At 45.8% G+C, this 23,235-nt stretch overlaps 1 protein-coding gene across 4 annotated transcripts in view; it reads right to left on the reverse strand.

Moving 5' to 3' along the window:
* LOC119180943 (KICSTOR complex protein SZT2-like) overlaps window positions 1-23,235 on the reverse strand; it is a 290,449-nt gene that overhangs the window by 104,653 nt on the left and 162,561 nt on the right. For 3 of the 4 annotated variants that reach the window (XM_075875777.1, XM_075875776.1, XM_075875779.1), the window contains exons 32-35: window positions 14,627-14,708; window positions 12,494-12,715; window positions 8,870-9,001; window positions 4,569-4,679 (exon numbers count right to left, since the gene is read on the reverse strand). In XM_075875777.1, the coding sequence (XP_075731892.1) occupies window positions 4,569-4,679; window positions 8,870-9,001; window positions 12,494-12,715; window positions 14,627-14,708 (547 nt within the window). The remainder of the gene's footprint in view (window positions 1-4,568; window positions 4,680-8,869; window positions 9,002-12,493; window positions 12,716-14,626; window positions 14,709-23,235) is intronic. The other variant, XM_075875778.1, reaches the window with a different exon arrangement.

The raw sequence follows: 23,235 nt of genomic DNA on the forward strand, positions 1-23,235 counted from the left end.
TTACATGAATAAAATTCTACAGTACAGAGGAGGTCCCGAAGTTAGAAAACTGTCGGGGGGACTTCCGTTAGAGAATAAGTAAATTGCGATAACAATGCAGCAAGCAGTGAAAAACACTTTGTACGAATTAAACAAAGAATGGTTAAAATTTTATAATAACAAGGCAAGAAAAGTTCTGTGCAACAGCAAGTGGTATAGTTAGTAAAAGAAATACTAAAATTAGGAGTAAGGCACGACGGCAGAGTTTAGAAAACACGTTTTGTGATTAGGTACTCTTTAAACATTTTGCGAAACGAATAGAATGTGGGACATAACTTTATTTCAAGTGGTATGTTGTTCCATACGGATACACCTGTAAATTTAAGAGTTAGTTTTCCATAATTGCTACGCACTTTAGGGAGAAGGAAATTGTGACAGGCTGAAAACCTGGTGTTATTAGTATTGACAAGATGTTGTGTGGATAGCCCTGAAACACATAGACCATGATAAATGAGGCGGTACATCAATATAGCTAACTTTAGAGTGAACAAAAGATTAATTGGAAGCACGGAAAAATAAATAAAGAGTGGCGTAGAAGGCGATTGAAATGGAGCGAAGGCGATCAGACGTAGTGCCCGTTTCTGAAGATGTAGAAGGGGCTCCAGGTGACTGGCATATGTATTACCCCAGGATGAAATGCAATAGGAAAGATGGCTATGAATATATGCATAGTATAATGATAAAATAATGCGTGACTGAAAATAAGGGCGGGCTTTAATGAGAACATGAATGCCAAAAGAAGCTTTTTTTAATATTGAGAGTACATGATAGTTATATTTCAAATGCTTGTCTAGTATTACGCCTAAGAACTTCACATGATCCGATACGGAAATAATATGGTTGTTAAGAGATACGGAAACTGGTGAGGGAAATGTGTTCTGTGCGGATGAAAACACCACAAATGTAGTTTTAGAGGGATTCATATAAAGATGATTGTTAACACACCATTGATAAATATTACAGAGATCGGAGTTTAAGCTACTTTCAAGTTCAGCAGTTGTTTTCTGGGATGTAAAAATAGTAGTGTCATGGGCGTAAAGAAGACAGTTAGTATGATTAAGGGAACTAGGTAGGTCGTTAATAAAAAGTAGGAATAGAAGAGGGCCTAAGATTGAACCTTGAGGGACGCCCATGGTAACTGGCTTAGCAGATGACGCAATGTTATTGACATAAACTACCTGTGAGCGATTTGTTAAGTAATAGCATTCATAGCGTCATTGATATGTCACAAATTATTGCACAGTGTCATGTACCCTGGCTCCCTTCTAAGAAAATCTCGACAAAAAATGCATTACTGACAATTTCGCTTACTTTCAGTAGCAACACCATGTTTTTTGGTCATATGAAGGAACTATTTTGCACTGTTCGAGTGCTGCCAGAATCTAGAATGTCACAGTAAGATGGTATCACAAATTATCACTTATAGCAGTACTCAGGACTAATATATTTACCATTTTATAAGTTATAAGACATTACAGAATTACCCAGTATTTCTTCGCAGTGATACTTTACAGAATATGTAACTCATACTACCCTAACTGTGCACTCGTGTCTCTACTGCTTCCACATCAGCACACTGTGATTATTCGCATAAACACATCTTTAAATGAAAAAAAAAAAAAAAACACTGTTACAGCCGATCATACATTGATTTGCAGACATTGGCGCAGCAAGTTCCAATTTATAAACATTAAAAGCTGCAGCAACCTTGCATGCGAATGCATAGAGTAGTGGCATTTTACACAGTATAACCTTCATTCTGAATTTTCAGAAAAAAATTTGCAAAAATAATCAGTAGTGTAATAGAAGTAGCTATAAAAAAATTCAAGGTCATTAAAAAACGGTAACATTAATGAAGCTTACAGCTTGAACTTGCTGCATTTAATGTGCTCATCTTGTTTATCCGAACCATACAGGTGATGTCTAGGAAAGTACTGAGCAATTGATGCAACGCATTGATTAGCCATGCCATGAACAAAAACTGTTACAAGACAATTTCAAATTTATCTGTGGACAAATTTACATGAGAGTTGGTATGCTACTTATCAGTACTGCATAACTCAGGGATGTTTATTGATCATGCTTCAAGTCATGCTTCTGTGACTCATTAAAACTTTATTGAAAGCCACCTCAATAGAACAGTCCACTAGCCCACAATTTTCCTAGACATTTCGTAAAAATAAAAAAGAGTAAAAGAGAAAAAGTAAAGTAAAATAGTAAAAGTAATTAGGTAAAATAATAAAGTGGCAAATTCTGTTTTTTCATTATTAAGAAATACCAACAACAACCAGTTCCTAAGTCCACATAGATCCTAAATGAGAGATCTCCAATAAATACAAAGGTTCATTAACTATGGCAGTTTAACGATTCAAAATATGCTATGCCAAGAAAAATGAACTTGTAGTACAAAGAACACTGATCAAATAATGTCCTGCCTCAACAAGAGAAAATGTTCATTGTTTGAAGTGCACCGTTTTTCAACAACCATTTTTGCAAAAAATAGTTGACATCACTTAACAGGAAAGTGAAAGAAAATTTCTAGGGCAAGTGATGATAATCACATCACTAACTATGTCCCATCATCCTATTAGCACCACCAACACAAAAGCAGGCCACCACAATACATACAGGAGAGGTTCTGACAATCGAGCAGCCTGCAATGCATTTCGGAGCGGTACAACACGAATGACTGGCATTCCAGCACAAGAGGCAAACCATAACCAAATCAAGCATTAGCATACACACAGTCGTGAGCAACTCAGGTTTCTGAAAAACAGTGATCCAAGCATGACAAGAATTAAGCAAAATTGTCACCCCACAAACGATTGTTGCATATGAACATATTCATAATTCACAGGCCAAAGCAAGCAGATGCAGGAAATAACAACAACTACAACAAAGCAAATTCCTGCCACAGACATTCTCCGATATTGTTTTGCAAGAACATAAACAGCCAACATGACTTAATACTCGGTGCGGGTACTAAACATCACTTAGTACTCAGTGAAGGTACTGAGCAACACTTAGTACTCATTGCGGGTACCGGGTACCCAGCACTTGCACTGCGAAAAACAACTGCTCACAGGTCCACAACCATACACATTCACATCTGTCACACCGGCCGCATGCACGAACCACAGCAAATATAAGCAAAATTTCCACAAACCAGCAGGACCAGCACATTGGCACCTTTTTGTCATCACCTCCCAGAAAATAAATGTCTGTGTTAGATGAACATGTCACAGACTGTAACAAGCACTCTGTAGTCAACATTTCACACATAAAGTCCCATAACCGGCCTTCTCAGCAGAGCGACCAGTCGCATTTATATTAAAGAAAAATTCGTTTTGGTTGCTTCCGGCAAGCCGAATAAGAAATTTTTTCGTTGCACGCCACAGTTTTACCGGCTTTGTTAAACTACAGTCTCCAACGGTCCAGTTTTAAAAATTTACCATTCTCACACTTTCTGTATGAGCAAATTTAAGGCATTCTATGCGGATGTGTTTCCTTAGCCACTCAACAATATTGTCAGAGACTGAAGAAGAATGTCGCAAAAGTTAGCAGCATAGGTAATTGCTTAAATCAGGATTTTATACAAAAATATGGCACATTTTGTGGTTCCTATTTCATGTTCATGATAAGTTCAACTAGGTAGAACTTTAATATGAAAAGTAATACAGAGGTATATGGCTGACTCCTTTATTTAGGGTATAACTTCAAGGTAAACATTCGACAGAAGTCTGTCTGGTCGGGTAAGAAAGTGGGAGATGATTTAGACTCCAACCAATAGATTTGAAGAAACCTGACGTTTTCGAAACCTTGGTTTTTTTCTCAGGGGTGACTGCGGAGACTACGTAGCAGCGGCGTCTTCAAAGCACTCGTGGGGCGGATAATGACCCCCCCTATCTTTCTCGTTTTGCTGTGGAGCGCAGTCCATGTGTGTACACTGGGGGAAGGGTTCCACCCTTCTTCCAGTGTATACACATGGACTGCGCTCCACGGCAAAACGAGAGAGAGAAAGGGGGGTCATTATACGCCCCGCGAGTGCTTTGAAGACGCCACCATTGTGTAGTCTCCGCAGTCACCCCTGAGGAAAGAACCAAGTCGGTTTTGAAACGTCGGGTTTCTTCAAAGTTTTTGGTTGGAGTCTAAATCATCTCCCAATTTAGGGTATAGTTTTCAATATCCTAGAAAGAAGTACCTAGTTCATAGGAAACACATTGTGTTTGTTTTGACACCAAAGAAACTTGCTGTCAAGACAGATCACCTATCATGATTTGGCAATGCCTGCTGAATGCGCACAGGCTTCTCGTTAGATTTGTTAAACTGTTTTTTCATGGATAGGCTCTGCTGTCAATAAGTGGCCTAAGTACACATACCTCGTGTGGTCCACATTAATTTCTTCACCCCTGCCCCCTGAGCGCCACGATGCAACGAGCATGCCACAAGAACCGAACACAAGCAAGCCGTAATGGCTACGCTACTGACACGACATGCGGGACGAAGGTCTTCTCGGGCAGTCCACTCACTTTGGCGTCCGGGCCGATGGACTTCTGGAGCGACCCCCTCGTTTCGGCGGCGTCAGCACCTGCCTTTTCGTGAGGCAACGCTGTTGTCATTTCCAGTGCCTTGCTTCTCAGCTGCACGACATTGTTGCACCAACCCTTCACGCTTCAGTCTTGGTTCAGCTGCATCTTGCCTGCCGCGACACATCCCCCTTACCCAATACTTACCCCCTTTCCCAATTTCAGACAAAGAGAGCGATTCCGGCCCTAAAGTTGAACAATTTTCTGAGAACCAGGACAATTGTTGAACACGGTCACACCAGGTTACAATGAAAAGCCATCCCAAGTGAAAACACCTTTGTTACATCCAAAGTAAGTCATAAGCGTACTTCTGAGAAATAGTGATATACACTCATATCTCATAGTAACAGTCACGTATTCCACCAAAAAATTCATCATATTCAAAAGTTTATTATAAATGTATATTCACAACATTGTATTATTTACAAGATTGTTCTACAGTAACTTTGTTATATCTGTGTTCGTTATATTGAAGTTTGAGTGTAGAAGATTAACAATTTTATTCAATTTGTTTTCTCTCACAATTTATCATAAGCATGTTCATTAAACAGAGGTTCACCTGTATTATGACCACATATATAGAGTGAAAACCACATATAACAATCCCAGATATAATGATTTGTCGGTTATGACCATATTTCGGTGCACTTACAAATTTTTTTTATGTTGCCCTTCGAAACTGCATCCATGTATTGCGAATATTTTTCAAAGCCTCCTACTTTTACAACTAACACTTCGGACGCTGTCATGGTAAAAATATGCTGCATACGAAACCAAAAAAATGTTAAAACAAGCCTTCTAATGCACAAGAGAGTCAACCACTCACACAAGCCACGCTGCAGTTTACTTACGACAAAAACATCCTGGACCGGTGAGCATCACATGCGGACTTCAGAAGCTGCGAGCTTGTAGTTGTTTTGTAAGTGGCAGAACGGCAGTGAGAAAAAAAAACTAAAAGAAAAATAGGAGGCAGCATGAAGTCCTGCAATCAGCTTTCACACTGAAGTCTTTTTTTGCTACAGTCATTGCAGCTATGGCTGCCAGTGATGAACCATACGATGCCTTGAAACACAAAAAGTTGTTAATAAAACAAGCGATAACCACAATACCTTTCAGTCTCATAAGAGTTCACAGTGCTCCTCAACTCATTAGTATCACAATGTGCTACGAAAGGTATTCAGTCTCTCTCTCTTTTTTTTTTTTTTTCGGTAACAGCAATGACCGGTACATCAGCCGTTACGACTTCAGCATGACCGTGGTGATTTCTTCATAAACAAGCGCCAGACAAGAGTGCAGGCGAGGCAGCCGTCGCTGATGAATCATGACATCGCTGACAACCTTGCAGTCATCTGCAGCTGTCTGCTCGGCTATGTGTGCAGCGTAAACAACACAGATAGACAGCAATACAAGCACATCATGCTGCCATTCACAAGTTCGCCACCACGTCATGCGAAACGGCTTTAAAGTGCATGTCACTTTGTAGAAATGCATGTACTAGATCACTCGTGCTGAGAGGCATGGACACCGAGAAACATCGATGCAGTGGTAGTGAGCATATGTTGCATGTTTCATTAGGCGGCAACCGAAGCATGCCACATCTGCAGCAGTGCCACAGTATTGCAAAAACATAGAGTGCACATAGCTTGCAAAATGCTTGTCATCCCTGTGTTGAACGAACAGGCTACTCGCTGGACCTGTGCATAGTCCCCAGAGAAACAGGCTCAAAGAACGCACAACGTGCACCTACGTTATACAGCAGGAATGTAGCCAGGGAGAGCCAACCCCTAAAATGTTTCAATTTTGCTCGCGTATATAGAGCAGATGCATACACCGCACATAGAAACGAATGTATGAACATACATAAAGTATGATTTAACCCCCCAACAGGACTCGTTTTCGGGATGCAACAGCAGCGGCCCCTTTCAAAGGAGACGAGTGGTCCAGAAAAGGCGGACAGCGTCCCTGACGTCGGCGCGCCTTTACAACCTACACGGCTACCCGTGGAATTAAGACAGAACACCGGAGAGACCGACAGTGTTATCTACCTCAGTTGCTCAAAAATGTTGCATGTGCAGGGTGCAGAGAAAACTTCTGACTATATGTATACTCATGTTTCTCTGCATGTCTTTTTTTTACTTCCCCTTTCCCTCTAGAAAGCAGTGGTATACATACTACAGAGTAAACTGGGTCTTGATGATGTGTTTGTACTGAAAAGACGTCTTGACTTCTCTGTCATCGTAGTTTAAAGAAAGTTTTTGCCTCCATGCTATTCCGCTACAACACACGCAGCATGCATTACTTCACGATGTGAACAGGCTTAACCTGTTACCAAAAGAGCTGTTAAATCTTAAGAAAAATGTGCAAAAGAAAAACGCTTGGTCAATGGGTGCATTATTTTAATAAAGCGCCAGTAAACAAGCTCTGACATTTTTTTACCCTCCCCCCCCCCCCCCCCCCCGAAACAAGCTTGCCAATTGCCAATTAGTACAGTAAACTGCGGGGATCACAATTTTCAAATATTACTTCACTGAGCACCTCACCGGCCCTTCATTTCGGAGAACAATTCCTGCGCCTCTTTTCTTCTAACCGATTCCCCTCATGTGCACAGTGACGCAAACTTTCCCACAGGCAAGTTGATGCACCACTGAGATCATCGATTGGTCCTTTACCACACGAAATTGTGCCTTGGCTCTTCGGTAGTTTTGGCCATGCAGTGCACATATTCACTTTCTCGTGCTGCCCTCTGCCATTTTGTAGAGCCTGAGACTACCAGGCTCTAATACTAAAAGCCTCAGAGATAAAGAACCGTCTTGCTACTTTATCACAAGGGGAGGGGTGCTCCTCGAAATGTGTTTTCTCCCTGCGCCGCTATGACATGTGCTCATGCCGGGGGTGCCCTGCTCGGCTGTTGGCTGAGCGCCGATGACGTACTGCTGACTTAGTGTCCCGTTGCCAAAGTGGACGAAGTCACGACAATGAACTACACCTTCTTTCTTTATACGGTGGTGAAGGGTGGCGAGATACACACGGAAATTTGCAACCAGCTGAAACAGATGTTTTATCCCCTGTAACTTCCATGTTATAGAACGCGTTTGCGAAATTCTGGCGGCCGCATGTTCACAAAGCAGAAGTACGTATATTTCTTTGCATTACCATTTTTGGATTTCAGGTTTTTTACTGGCCCTTTAAAGGTGAGTCCATAAAAAAATGAACTACTTATACAATGCCACCTTTCACAGCACTTTCAAGCTTGTTATATATATAAGTTCCACTGTGTAATACAACTTTTGAAAAGATGTGAGAGGAGACCGCTGATAAATAAGTTTGATAGAGTAAAGTCGAAACGAAAATACTACTTCATACAAAAAGCATGCACAACATACATTCCTTCATCCATGTTAGACTTTCGTTTCTTCGTAGGGTCACTTTGCATACGTGCGTCATTATTCTCACCAAGATAAGCAGTTAGCATTTCACGTATGCAAGCATATCCCTCTGCCTCATTTTCACACAGTCCCACACATTATTGCATCCAATCAGGCACACTATAATGCATAAAGAGCACACCTATACCAAAAGCAAAAAAAAAGTTTAAATTAGATGACCATGTCTTTTTTTATGTCCCTGAAACATTTACACTCTCATAACTATGAAAAATCACCACTATGAGACTTCATCACTGTTACATCTCACCGCTACAACACCTCGCTACATAAAAGCTAATCACTTTAACCCTATCCCTACACCTCATCTCTTATACCTTATCACAATGAGACCTCACCACCATAAAAACTTCTCACACGAATCCTCACCACTATGACTACTCATTACATGAAACCTCATCACCTTACACCTCGTCCCTATGACACCTCATAACTATAATACCTCCTCACTATGAAACCTCACAACATGAAATCTAATCGATTTGACACTAAATCAACATGATACCTAATCACTATAACATTTAACGGAGTCTACAAAGATAACATTACATAGAGAAAATTTTTTATTTCACCAATATCACTTCATTTTTCATTCAATATCACTATATTTCACTTCGCAATATCAGAGTCTGAGATGATGACCTTTCTGATGCAGTTTCATAACAAGGTCCATAAATGGTCCATAGCTGTGCATGCAATTCTTGCTACATGAGCACATTTAAATGTAATTAAGAGTAATTTTTCTTTTTTGAGGAAAAGGAAGCAAAGCTCGTTAACCATTAAGAAAGGTGTGTGACTCACCCCAAGGGGAGGCACCAGCGACCCAAAGGGCCTCCGCACCACCTTGGAATCTTTGTCGTCTAAAACAACGCAGTAGTGATCTTTATCCACTTGCTCTAGCTGGTAGCCTGGCAGTGTGAGGTGCTTGAATTCCTGGATCACAGAGTACAGAAGAGAGACAAATGGCACAGTAGTACGACGGCAAACTGTGCTTTAATCTTTCAAAAATTTGTTTCATTGAAAGGCAATTCCAAAATCGGAAAAATGGGGGCAAGTGAAGCATGGAGCGTGCCTAACCTACCATTTTTCTTTATTCGTTGATTTATTTCTACAGCATTGCACAATGAGCCCCCCTAACTTTCTCAATCCTCCATGCCAAGAATGGGACCTTCCCCCACATGCTTAGCAGCACAACAACTCCGCTGCTACAGGCAACAATGATAATCATGCATAGAATAAAATGCAACGATGAAAAAACAACAAATAAATAGGCAACATGACATGACAAGTGGCCTAAATAAGAAATGCAGAATCAGAAGTGGTTGATCACTGAGAAGCCCACAGTCGAAAGAGCATCACATTTTGGAGAATGATGCATACAAATACCGTATTTACACGATTGTAAGACGACCCTTTTTTTTCAAATTTGACAATCTAATGTTGGGGGGTCGTCTTAGAATCGAAATCGAACCATGTACCTTAGAATCGAAATCGAACCATGTATTGTCATCTCGAATAGTTTCCCGCTCAACCCAAAGCGCATAGCTTTCCGCGTGCTTATACAAAAGCTTTTCTTTTTTTAGCATCTACTGCGCGCATTACGAGTGCCTTTATGACGAGCGCGCGGCTCTTGAGGGAGCACCGGTAATCGATGGAAGAGCCGCCGTAGGGGGGTATTGGTAGTTGACGGAAGAGCTCCTCTTTGTGATAAAATTTTCTAAGTGGGCGCGTCGCCGAGTGCTCCTGTCGCTTGTGTCCACGACCGGCTCTCTCGAGTCACTTCTGTCTGACATGAGTGCCGTAGGCTCGAAGAACACTCGGCGCTCGTTTACGCCAGCGTTTAAGCGGGCTGCTATTCTTCATGCGGAGGAAACCAACAACTGTGCAGCAGGACGGAAGTTCGGAATCGGTGAATGTGTGGTGCGGAAGTGGCGGCTTCAGCGCGAGGAAATTTTCTCGTGCGACTCCAAGCGCCGTGGCTTTCGCGGGCCGAAGTCTGGCCGCTTTTCGGAACTAGAGGCGAAGCTTGCGGCCTACTCACACTTGATGACGACGTGCTGTGGGACTGCAGCAGCAATGACGGCAGCAGCACCAGCGAGGACGACTCCAGCGACGATGAATAATCCTCCGCAACCACGTGAATAAATTTCCCTTGTGTAAAATGCGCGCGTTCTTTTTTTTTTTTTTTTTTGAGATGCGATTTTAGGGGGGTCGTCTTACATTCGAGTCGTCTTACAATCGTGTAAATACGGTATGTGTGTGGCTGACACACTTTCGAGGGCTACATTTGATACACCCAGATTTCTGTACACTCGCCTTTACAAGGTTTTCATTTTGTAAACTATGATATACACACGAACATCATTATAACAAAGTCACAGCTGCCATGGAAGTACAGTCGAGCCCGCTTATAACGAACCTGAGCGTGACGCGGTATCCGTTCACTGTATTCCGAAGTTCGTAGTAAATGAAACACAGCTTTTAAAAAAAGTTGCGACTGAAAACACACACTTTTTGCCCCAAAAAGCCTGTGATGCACATGTTTCGAAGAACAGAAGGGATAAGGGCAGTCTCGAGTTCATTTAAAACGGCGAGTGCTCATTCGTTGAGGCCCGTGGCATAAGCTGCATGAAGCACTGGCTACAAAGTTTCTGATTCCTCCAAATTGCTCTCGCCACGTACTTCATTCACAATGCCTCAATCCGTGCACGGTTCCGCAGTGTCGGCATCATCATTGGCCGTAATTAAACCATCGCAACAGATGTCCTACTCGCTCTTCCAGGTTGGAGTCGACGATGCGCTGCCACTAATCGTCGCCGCAGTTCGGAAGCTTATGGCTCGGCATCGGACTCGACGTTGACGAAGTCAGATTTGCGAAAAGTTTAGTGCGCATGTATTTCCCACCGCCGCCCACGAAATATTCACCATCTCCACAGCTGAACACAGAGATTCCCGAAGCAGCAAGTTGGCTGCCAGGTGGTCAACAGCTATCAGCAAGCGCTCCACAACGCGGCACCTACCACGCTGATTCCGCTCAAGCCAAACGGTCACACTTTCAACGTTTTGTTGAGCGGCACAAAAAGCGTGCTAGTCTTCCCATCGGCCATCATGACCACACACGCACACCAAGAGCAAGCAAGAAGCGCACACGCGACACACATGCCAGAACGCGTGGAACATCTCTGGCATGGCGGGCGTCGCGGAGCGGTGGAGACGGGCGAAGGGGTTGTGATCAAGAGAGGTGAGCAGACTTGCGAGAGAAGGGCAAGGAGTTGCGATAAAGAGAGGGGAGGATGCGGCCGGAGGGCGACCTTGAAAACCAAAACACACGGAAAGGAGGCAGGTTGGGTAGCTTGCTTTAAAGGTCTGCGAAACTCGCACGCAGAAAAACTTGTAAAGAGTGCATGGCCGCCTGAATCGGTGCGCGCAACGGTGTTCGTAGAATAGGCGGCCGTGGTCAAAAAATCGTTGCGTTGCGCCGGCGGTTTCGCGTTGCCTCACGAACTTCGATATTTCGCGATTCGTTCCGCGCAAATTAACTGCCGTTTTCGTGCTTCCGCACGTGCGCGGAAGGCGTGCTGAGCCGAGTGCGAAGTGAGCGAGAACAAGTCCTAAACACGAAACGAATCCCAAATTATCAGAGTCGGTGGGGTAGTGTAAGCGGGTGCACTAGACACAGACTATCGGATACAGTCGGTGGCCGACGATGTTGCCAAATGGTCTGGTCACTCCAGGCTGGTGACGCCAACGACAGTACCAGCGATCAAAAACAGGGTAGATGGCCAACCAGTCTTCGAAAGATGGGGGGCAGTGTGAAAACACGGGCCTCGTCTGGCGATGCGGGGTGCTCAGAGTAGTGGGGAGACAAAGAACGGAGGGGTGCGTAACAAAAGCGGTCGGGGAGAGCAGCAACTGGAGGGGCTCGGAGGCAGGGTCAGCATTTAAAAATAAGAATGTATGGGCCCTTCGTTGATGCCTAATCGGTGGTCGAAATTGGTCTCCCGAGATGTCGGCAGACCACTGACTCCGTTCACTGTAACCGATCAGCGGCGCTCGGAGACATTCGTTGTAGGAGCAATTTTGTGCCATTGAACCATTGTATATTTTCACGATCGCACGGATATTGTTCATTTTAAGCGAAAGTTCGTTTTATGTGGGGCCATTATATGTGGGCTCGACTGTACTTCTTTATGTTCAGAAATTCGTTATAAACATATGCTTGCAGTGCTCTATCTATGACAGAGCTATTCTTCATTTACTTTGTTATAGCCAATTATTCATTATATTGGGGTATGTTAAATCAAGGTTTGAGTCTAAAATAAGACTTCTAAAACCTTTGCCTAATATAAATAAATAAATGAAAAGAAAGTCAACCCCCTATTCTATTGCACAACATGAAGATAATCGTGTAACACTCCAACTGACCTGCAGGAACTTGCCGAAACTCTGCTCCGGCCCAAACACAAACTGCAGTGGTACTTTCTGAACCTGACACCCGGGGGCACCAGTAGTGGCGTGCAAACGTGTGGTGGTGCGTGCCTCCGCAGTGCTGCGGACATGCTCAGCCACCATGTGCAATGCCTCCGCTGTCAGCGGAAAGCTGTTGAGGGCTGCCGAGGCCATCTCATCCTTCAGCATCCACTTCAGCTGCGTACAATCGTGCCACTAGGTTCATTCACTCTTCATACTCATACGACATAAGCATATCATCCCTAAAACGTGACTTTGATGTTGCTAATCTTTCTGTGCGTCGCCGCATCGCCAGCCTCTGTTTGATTCACAAGTTTTTTCACAGTTCCCTCAATCAAGCACCTTACATCATCCCACCAACGCACATATCTCACTGCACAACCCATCCTTATTCAATCCCACGCGTGCGCGCACGCACTACTACTTTTGCTGCCTCATTTTTTCTTCGCACAGCAGTGGACTGGAATAGCCTTCCCCGTGACATTGCAGAAATCACGTGTTCATCAACGTTTGTGCAAAACATAAATACATACTGTTTGTCAGAAGATCACTCTCTGTAACCTCCATTTGTTAACCCACCTCTTATGTAATAGCCCCTCACGGGGGTCTTTAAGGTAATAAAGTGAAGTGAAGATGTGAAGTACAACGAAGAAGTGGCCAGAGAAAGTGTCGGCGAAAGCTGATAACTGGAAAGGCGCTATGATTTCAGGAAGAAAAATAATTCCGCTTGTGAGCTGGCATGGTGTAAAGTGCAGGTCGAAGGGCATTATGTAAGGTTGCGCATGATGAAAAGAACAGTAGTCTTCTGCACTGTGCAGAAAACTAAATTACGTAGCACTGGTTCACATTACACTGCAGCACCAGTTCAAGAAACTTGCTGAGACATAGGGTGGCGGTCTGAGGCTTAACTGCATTTCGCTTAACTGTCATTTCCTGAAACGAACACCTTCCCTCCCCTCCGTCCCCTTAACTGTTTAGCTGGTGGGGTCTGAAAAAATATCGCGCTTTCTTGAAGCACACGGAGACAGCTGATGCGGTCAAGCAACCAAAACGTGTACATTTGTTCACGTGTATTTACACATAACTATACCACCAGCTGAATCAAATATGTCATAGTAACATTTTAAACAACCTTATACAATATTCCGATAGAACACTCAAGTAAACAACATAAACAAACACAAAGTACCACGAATTCGGGGTCGCCGATGATCGACTAACCACGAGGTACTCACGGCAAACGACCCACGGTTGCTGTCCCCCATAAACTACCTGCAGAAGACATCCATCTACGATCACCACCAATGTCAAAGAGACCTCGCCACTTTTTTGTGCGTGCCGGCTCAGCCTTCTTGCCGCCAGCAGTGCTACTGGCGCCAATGCGCTTTTAATGACTGGAATACCACCTCCCTCTTGACAACTGCTAAGCCTAAACGCAACCAACCGTGAAACACAAGTGCAGCACGAGGTAAAAATGACTTTACAGGGGAAGATAGCACCCCCGCAAGCTGCAGCTCCAAGTTTAGGCGAGTGTGTCAACAGGCGCAATAATCTCTTCCAGCCACGCTGATAAATGCAATTCAAGAAATCTGTATTTTTCTTCGAGCAGACCATGTGCTGCCCTCTCTTACAAAAAATAATAAACAGCAGTGACATGCTTGCTTTCTACGTGGCACTCCCAGCTTTTTGAGGAAAGCAATGTGCAAATCCACAAACACGTGAATATTTGTCCATGAAAATGTGAACTTGACATGAACGGTGCCAACGATTCAAACATAATTACAGAGATGTGAATAGCCCTAAAAGGCATTAAAACTGCAGTGCAGCACATACATTGCAAAAATAAATTTTGATATGCTGCCTTGTGTGCTGCACCATGCTTCAAAGTCTTTTCCCCTGGGAAGAGTTCCTGAGGGAGATAAAACTATGTATATAACTGCAATTACTTCTTGCATGTTACTGCTATTCAAACAAATTTTTTGGTGGTCGAGTACAAAACTTCTAAAGAAACTGAATTTCTCGAGGAATGACTGCTCTAGAGCAAACTATTTCCCAACCAAAGGTTGCCTAGTATCAATACTGTCTAACCTTTTCAATGCACCTGCTGATGACTTCATTCTGAAATTCAGGCAAGTGGTGAAGTGGGTCCCTTGGAACCTCCAGGTGATAGCTGAAGGAAAAGAAAGAAAAAAGAGGGAAAAGGCCGTTTTATTTTGCACTGAGTATTAGCCATAGGCCAGCAGAAAATATTACCGTATTTACTCGCGTAATCCTCGCATTCGCATAATTCTCGCACCCCCCACATCACCTAACAAAAATACGATTTCTCTTTTTCCTCGAGTAATTATCGCACCCCCAAAAACTGCCACAATAATGTCATCTGCTCGTTCAAACCGTAGAGTTTCTCAAAATTAACTAGAGGGCACTCTGGCGTTGCGATCGTTCAGCGACCATGGGAATGATGGGTAGTACACACATTTGCCTAGTCTTCGTACTTGCGGGTGGCAAATCGTACTTGCGGCTTCGTTTATTGCTGTGTTTTGATTTTGTTTTGAAAGAAAGATTCAATCCTTTTAAACTTCGTGACCCAATTTGAAAAGGTAATTAAAAAATAGGGTGGTGAAGCGCAATCGCTGAACATTTACCGATTTTTGTTTCATGAGAAAACAGCTTCAAGCCACACGAACACACACGGAGTCAAAAGCAGGCCAGAAGTACGAAGTTTAGGCAAATGTGTGTACTACCCATCATTCCCATGCTCGGTGAAGCGCTGTGTGTTGCAGCTCCCATAGACACTAGCGCCAGAGTTCCCTCTAGTAAGTATTGTGAGAAACTCTATGGTTCCAACCACTGATGATGATGGCGCGCGCCATCTCTTAAGCATTAAGTGTACTATTACTGCACGGATATTCAATCCAATCCAAGCCAAGCCAAAGTGGCTAGTGTGCGTTGTGGCGTGTTTTGTATGTTGTGTCGGTAATCTTGCCACATTATGGGGCGATACTGAAGCTACTAGGCTGCTTTCAAGTTGAAAGTGATCGATCATGATGTAAGCAACGGCAACAGGGCCGCCGGTAGGCCTTTCGGAGCATACTAGTTTTGTGTTCGCTACTGGTGACGGCAGCTGAAAGCCACCAAGAGGCGTTGGGCCTGCCGTGTCCCTAAAACTGGGACTGATGGTAAACTTTATTTTTTCAGAAGGGAACTGCGGACGATTCTGTTAAGTAGTTATCAGCCCAATACTGACGTCCTACGCTTGCCTTTTGAGGGCTCCAGTTGAGCAACGAACGCTACTGCCACGCCCGCAACGCCCACAAGCTTTGCACGTGGTATTCTAATTCTCGACTATTTGCTTGCACTTTTTGTGTCTCAAATAAATTTTGCCTTGTGTTGAACGTGTGCTTTTATTGTTGAGGTGAATTTTAATTAGTAGTTCTCAAAGCTTGCTGTCAGTTGCAGGTGTGAGAATCTCGATTTACGGCCACTTCGTTTTTTTTTTTTTTAGGTTTTGGTGGAAAGTTTTTCCCGCGTAATTCTCGCACCCCCCAACTTTGCATCGGTTTTCCGCCAAAAAAAGTGCGAGGATTATGCGAGTAAATACGGTAAGCTCATGGCTGCCTTCACCTTCGAGAGCAGGGCGATGACAACATCATTAACACAACAACAACCGGAATGGTCATGGCATGATCGTTTGACCACATTCAATGACATTACACAATGTTACAGACTGAATGTATACAACTACCCATCACCACACAACAAATTAAACAAAAGACAGGTCGTAACTTCGAGATTATTACGAACAAATACGTACCCTAGTTCGGCGATCCTACGCCTGTGCTATGCAAGCCTATACACGATGGACACGAGCAAAGCATGCAGGGAAAAAGGCACGCTGCGGCACATGCTTTGGGAGTGTGCCAGAAAAGTTAATGTCACTGCCGCCAATCACTCCGCAACGCATCTTAGGCAGGGACGAACTCCGAGGCAAATTTTTGCTGCTACCACCGTGCATGGGACGAGACCGGACCCTGCTGCAGCTGCGGTCACTGCTGCGAATCGGCTGTGTCAGCTTCGCTGCTACCAGGAGGCAGCACTCACCAGCGATGAGCTGGCTGACCAGCTTTGGCCTCCCGGAAAGCCGAAGATGTCGCCAAAGTCCAAGGACTTCGAGCGATCACCTGAGGCACCACCATCATCATCGACAGAGGGTGAGAAGAGACAGGGGCTAATTTCCTTTTCCCCCACCTCGCTTGAAGAAAACTGCCTGACATTAAATAAATTTTCTTCATTCATTCATTTACTTAGACTCCCCCACAAATTATCACCTTGTGCATAGGGCTCACTCAAACTCAGGCTCCCCAAAATTTTTTTCCAACGGATTTACTTTGACCAAGACTTGCAACACTTTTTCTTAACCGGACTCACTCGGACTTAAACACATGGCTCAATCCGAGTCTGAGCAAGTCGACTCAAGGGCGACTTTGCTGACCTATGGTATAAGCCACCATCCTTTCAACCAGAATGCAGGTAGTGAACTCGAAGTTGAGTGCACATTGTGGGGTCTCTCAATGGAACACCACGCTCTCGGAACACGGACACAGTAAACACGGTCAGAACCAACCAAACAACACACATTTATTTAACTACTTTTAAATCAAAAATATCATCACCTGAATTAATATACATCAAGGGTGATCCACACGTTACAACCTTACATAATATTCCACAACACTCAACAACATAACATAAGAACAAACACAAGGTGGCGTCGCCAGCGCTCGACTCATCACGTGGGCCCACAGCAGACGACCCGCGGTGCCGTGCACCCCAAACCCACCGCGAGAGGCAACCGTTCGCGCCAACTGCCACATGCCAAGAAGCCCGCTCATTTCTTATGCCCGCCTCACAGGCTTGCCACCAGGCTTTACTGCACGCATGACCGCTCTTGCCATGATGACGATGGTGGTGACGAACGCTCGCGAGCACAACGCCGCCTACCGCTTCATAGTTGTGGCCCCTGAATGCATCTTCTGCGCGAGACACGTGCGACACGAGGCGCAAACAACTTTACAGAAGGTGTTAGCACCCCCGCAACATTTTAAGATTTTTCCAACCAGATGGCAGAGGCAATATACCAGGGAGGTTGATTAAATATAGCTTGTTGCTAGGCTAGTTGGTACATGTTGGTACATTCCAGCGGGCTCGACTTATTCTGCACAAGTGCAAAGCAGGCTTACCCTTTTCCACAACAAATTGATCCCTAAGAGGAAACTCGCTTTTGAGTATGACAATGTAGTTCCTATTGCCACCTGGTGTTCTGTGCCAGTGAACAATGGGACAGTTCTGTGCCGGTGAACGAGGAAGACGAAGACGAGCAACCCGTGCCAACGGAGACGTCCTTCTTTGTCTCTGAGATTTTTGACAGTCGCGTTCGTCCCTTTGTACGTTCCTTCGAGCTCTTAGCGCGTGACAACTGGTGGAGGTGCTGGGTACCCTATGCACCGAACCCCTCCCAGTACAAGAAGCTCGAGCCCCATACCGGTGATTACGCCTGTTCACCGTGCTAGCCGCAGGATCCGTGGACTGGACCCTGAGTTCGGACTTCTCTCAGAAAAGATGACGGCCCCAACTATTCCAGGCAGTGCCGTCCCAAGTGGCTCCAACCCAGCCGGTATGGAAGGTGCAACGCCATTGCAATATACGCTGTTCAAACCACGAACGCCGAATCCCTTTCATGGTGCTGTCCATGAGGATGTTGAAGGTTGGCTAGTCCACTATGACTTCGTTGCCGCTCATAACATGTGGGATGACGCAGACGAGCTCCGACATGTCTACTTAAGTTTGAATGACGGGGCATGTGTTTGGCACTAAAACCGGGCAGGTGTGTTCACGTCATGGGTGGACTTCAAACGCCAGCTTCTCGAAACGTATGCAAGTCCCGATTGCCGAGAGCGAGCTGAACGTGAACTCCAGTGCCGTATGCAAATGCCAAATGAATGCGTAGCAATGTATATTGAGGACATGATGCGTCTTTTTCGACGAGCCGACCCTTACATGCCGGAAGAGAAGAAGGTGCGATACCTGATGCGTGGAGTGAAGGAGCAGTTGTTCGGTGGTCTTGTACGCAGCCTCCCCCCCAAGACTACGTCAGAGTTTTTTGCTGAAGCCGTCTTGATTGAAAACACGCTTCGTCAACGGACTGAGACGTACGAGCGACAAGTGAACTTTGCCTCTGCTACGGACTACATGGGTGGTCTTGGGGGCCACGTCGACTTCTTCCGAGAGCTCATACGCTCTGTAATTCGCGAAGAACTGCAGAAGTTATCTGTACCCTCGGCGCCCATTGTCAGTTCTTTGTCCGGCATCGTCCGAGATGAAGTTCAGCAAGCACTACGAGAACCGTCCTGTTAGACAGAGCCGCGGCCCCTAAATAACTTCCCTCGCATGTTGTATGCGCAAACTCTGCTCCAGCCAGCACCACCTTTGGCTCCGCTTCCCACCGCGGCCCCTGCCATGCTTCCGGCAGACCAAACACTGCGCCAACCTGCACCACATTTCACTCCGCCATGAACCACAGCCCCAGCCATGCTTCAGGCAGTTTAAGCGGGCCTGTACCTCAGTGACCGCCGACCGATTCCGCGGAAATCAGACGTGTGGCGGGCCCCCGTTCGACGTCCCCTTTGCTATCACTGTGGTGAACCTGGGCACATCTACCGACAGCGCACTTATCGAGAGCTGGGACTTCGTGGTTTTTCGGCCAACTCCCCACCTCCTAGGTTCGGCCAGCGGCCTCCGGAAATCGCTGACTATGTTGCTCAGCAGCGCGGATCGACATCTCGGCACCACTCACGCTCTCCATCACCGCGGTGGTTCTCGCCGAATCATCGCACCTATGCGGGCGTGGCACAGGGCCGGTCACCTAACTTGCGTCGGGAAAACTAGCCTCAGCAACCTTCAGGGGCAAGGCCGCTCAGACTGGTCGTGCTCAAGGCCCCCTATCAACGCGGACTGAAGATACCGACGATACATCGACAACGACACCACCGGCTGATTGCGAAAGAGTTTCCTTAGATATTCCTGTTCTGCTAGATGGTCGCGAAGTCAGCGCTTTAGTGAACACTGGTGCGGACTATTCCATAATTAGCGAAAAGCTGGCCGCCCTTCTCAAGAAAGTAACGACGCCTTAAAACCGAACGCCAATTCCTACAGCTGGCGGGCATATCGTCACGCCACTTGGTATGTGCACGGCAAGACTGCAAGTCCGCGGTTGTACATTTGTTGCCAGTTTGAGTATTCTCCGGCAGTGTTCTCGAGACCTGATCATTGGCATGGATTTTCTCAGGGAGCATGGTGCTATAATTGACATTTGACGACGTCTAGTCACTTTCGCGACCACAAGCGCCACAACAGCTTACGCCAACCCCAGCCACTCCCGAGTGTCTCTTCGCGTCGTCGACGACGCTGTCACGTTACCACCCCGTGCAACTGTTGTGGTTCAGGTGGTGTGGGACGGAGTGATGCATGGTGAAGCAGTCGTGGAAAGCAATCACTCGCTTCTGCTGTCTAAGGTGTCTCTGTAGCGAGAAGCCTTATTGATCTTCGTGATGATCACTGCGAGGTTTTTGTCACAAACTTCAGCTACGAGTACCGGCTCCTTTTTCCTGGAACTGTCATCGCCTACGCCAACCCAGTCGCCAATGTCACCGAGTGTTTTGCTCCCGAGGCCATCGGCACTGCTGAAGCGCCTTTCCGCAGCGTCGACATCAATCCAACGCTTTCTGAAGCGAACAAGCAGCGTTTGAGCGAGCTGTTGCTGGAGTTCCACACATGCTTTGCACGTTCTTCGAAGATACGTCAAACATCGATAACGAAACACCGTATTATCACCTACGACGACGCGCATCCCATATGGCAGCAGCCTTATCGTGTTTCGCCAACCGAACGGCACGCGATTCAAATGCAGGTTAAGGAAATGCTTCAAGATGGCGTGATACAGCCTTGAAGCAGCCCTTGGTCATCACCAGTCATTCTTGTGAAAAAGAAAGATGGCACGCTTCGCTTTTCTGTCGACTACAGGAAGTTGAACAATGTCACAAAGAAAGACGTGTACCCGTTGCCCAGAGTCGATGATTCTCTGGACAAGCTGCGATGCACGAAGTATTTTTCGTCCGTCGACTTGAAGAGCGGTTATTGCGAAATAGAGGTCGATGAACGTGACCGGGAAAAGACCGCTTTTGTAACGCCAAATGGCCTTTATGAATTTAAAGTGCTCCCTTTCGGCCTCTGTTCCACTCCAGCTACATTCCAGCGAATGATGGACACTGTCCTGGCAGACCTCAAGTGAAAAAGCTGTCTCGTCTACCTCGATGATGTCGTGTTTTCAGAAACGTTTGACGAGCATCTTCGTCGCCTTCGGAATATGCTCGATGCCATTAGATCGGCTGATCTCACACTCAAGCCTGAGAAATGTCATTTCGGCTACGAAAAATTACAGTTTCTTGGTCACCTCGTGAGCGCCGTTGGTGTTCGGCCTGATCCTGACAAAACTACTGCCATCACCGCTTTTCCACCTCCAACTGACAAAAAAAGTCTTCGACGATTTCTGGGTTGTGCGCGTATTACCGGCGCTTTAATGAAAATTTCTCCAACATTGCGGAGCCACTATTACGCCTCACGCGTGATGACACACCATTTGTCTGGGCTGACGAACAGCAGACTGCCTTTGCGGAACTACAGCACCGGCTCTCTTCCCCTCCCGTGCTCGGCCACTTCGATGAAGATGCTGACACTGAAGTATGCACTGATGCCAGCAATATTGGTCTTAGAGCTATTTTGGTACAAAGACAAGAGGGCATTGAACGGGCAATAGCCTACGCAAGTCACACACTGTCTCGCGCAGAATCTAACTATTCCACATCAGAGAAAGAATGTCTCACGGTCATTTGGGCAATTACAAAGTTTAGGCCATATCTCTATGGAAGACCATTTAAAGTGGTGACTGACCATCATGCTTTGTGCTGGTTGACCAATCTACGAGACCCTTCAGGACGATTAGCACGATAGAGCCTGCGCCTACAGAAATTTGATGTCCCCATTGTGTACAAGTCAGGCAAAAAGCACGAAGACGCCGATACGCTATCACGAGCACCTCTTCTATCCGCCAGCACTAGTGCAGAAGAGGACGGCGCCTTCGTGGCAACTCTCAGCGGACCGGATCTGATGTTTCATCAACAAAATGACGCCGATCTAAGAATGATTATAGATCACTTAGAAGGTAGCACCGCGCCCATTCCTCGTCCAATGTCGCGATTGTTGCCGTCATTTTGCCTACGAAATGGCGTCTTATACAAAAAGAACACCGGTGCTGGCGACAGATCTCATCTTCTCGTCGTGCCTGAAGCCCTCCACGATCCTCCACGATGACGTTTTATTAGCTTGCCACGACGAGCCGACATCTGGCCATCTGGGCTACTCGAGAACTATGGATCGGGTGCGACAACTCTACTAGTGGCCTAAAATGTCTGCCCGTGTCAAACGCTACGTGAAGGGATGCCGTGAATGCCAGCGTCGCAAGACACCACATTTAAAGCCTGCAGGCCATCTACAACCGATCGATCCACCACGTACACCGTTTGAACAAGTGGGGATGGACCTCCTAGGCCCGTTTCTTTTGTCTTCTTTGGGCAACAAATGAATTATTGTCGCAACCGATTACTTGACGCGTTACGCTTAGACGAAGGCGTTGCCACGAGGGACCGCATCTGAAGTTGCCAGTTTTTTTATGCATCAAATTGTGCTACGGCATGGCGCCCCGTCATATATCATCACTGATTGAGGGACATCATTCACAGCGAAACTCTTGGATGATATCTTCAGGTTGAGTTACACAACCCATCTAAAGACCACTGCGTATCACCCTCAGGGTAATGGTTTAGCAGAAAGGCTAAACAAAACGCTAGCCGACATGATCTCTATGTACGTGGATGTGCAGAACAAAACGTGGGACGACATCATGCCGTACGTAACATTTGCGTATAACACTGCAACGCAGAAAACTACACGCTTCACGCCATTCCGGCTCATTTATGGTCGAGATGTTAGAACTATGCTAGACGCCATGATTCCGTATGAGGACATCGACAAGCTCGACCAATTAGCCCCCGACATCAATGAGTACATTCAGCGCGCTGAGGAAGCACGTCAACTGGCCCGTGTGCACATCCGAACTCAACAGTACACAGATGCACGGCGATATAACATCCACCACCGAGAAGTTAATTATGAACCTGGTGACCAAGTTTGGGCTTGGACACCCATTAGGCGGCGAGGTCTCAGTGAGAAACTCTTGAGGAAGTATTTTGGACCTTACAAAGTACTCAGACGTGTGAGCGACGTGAACTACGAAGTGGTTCCAGACGGAGACTCCCCATCATCCCAGCGCAGGTTACCACGCCCAGAGACTGTACACGTAGTCCGCCTAAACCCATACTTTACGCGGTGATGCCAATTTTCTTCTTGTGCCAGTGAACTCTTCATGTGAACAGTGAATGCCGTTTATTTCCGATTGCCTGGCCCAGGACGCATTTTCTCTGGTACACTAATTTGTTTAATGTTTCTTTATGTTGCCTACTTCGACCCACTGCTGTGCACACTTTTGTTTGAGCATCGGGTCGATGCTCTCTTGGGAGGAGGGG

The sequence above is a fragment of the Rhipicephalus microplus genome, chromosome 10 (assembly GCF_043290135.1).
Source record: "Rhipicephalus microplus isolate Deutch F79 chromosome 10, USDA_Rmic, whole genome shotgun sequence".
Lineage (NCBI taxonomy): Eukaryota > Metazoa > Arthropoda > Arachnida > Ixodida > Ixodidae > Rhipicephalus > Rhipicephalus microplus.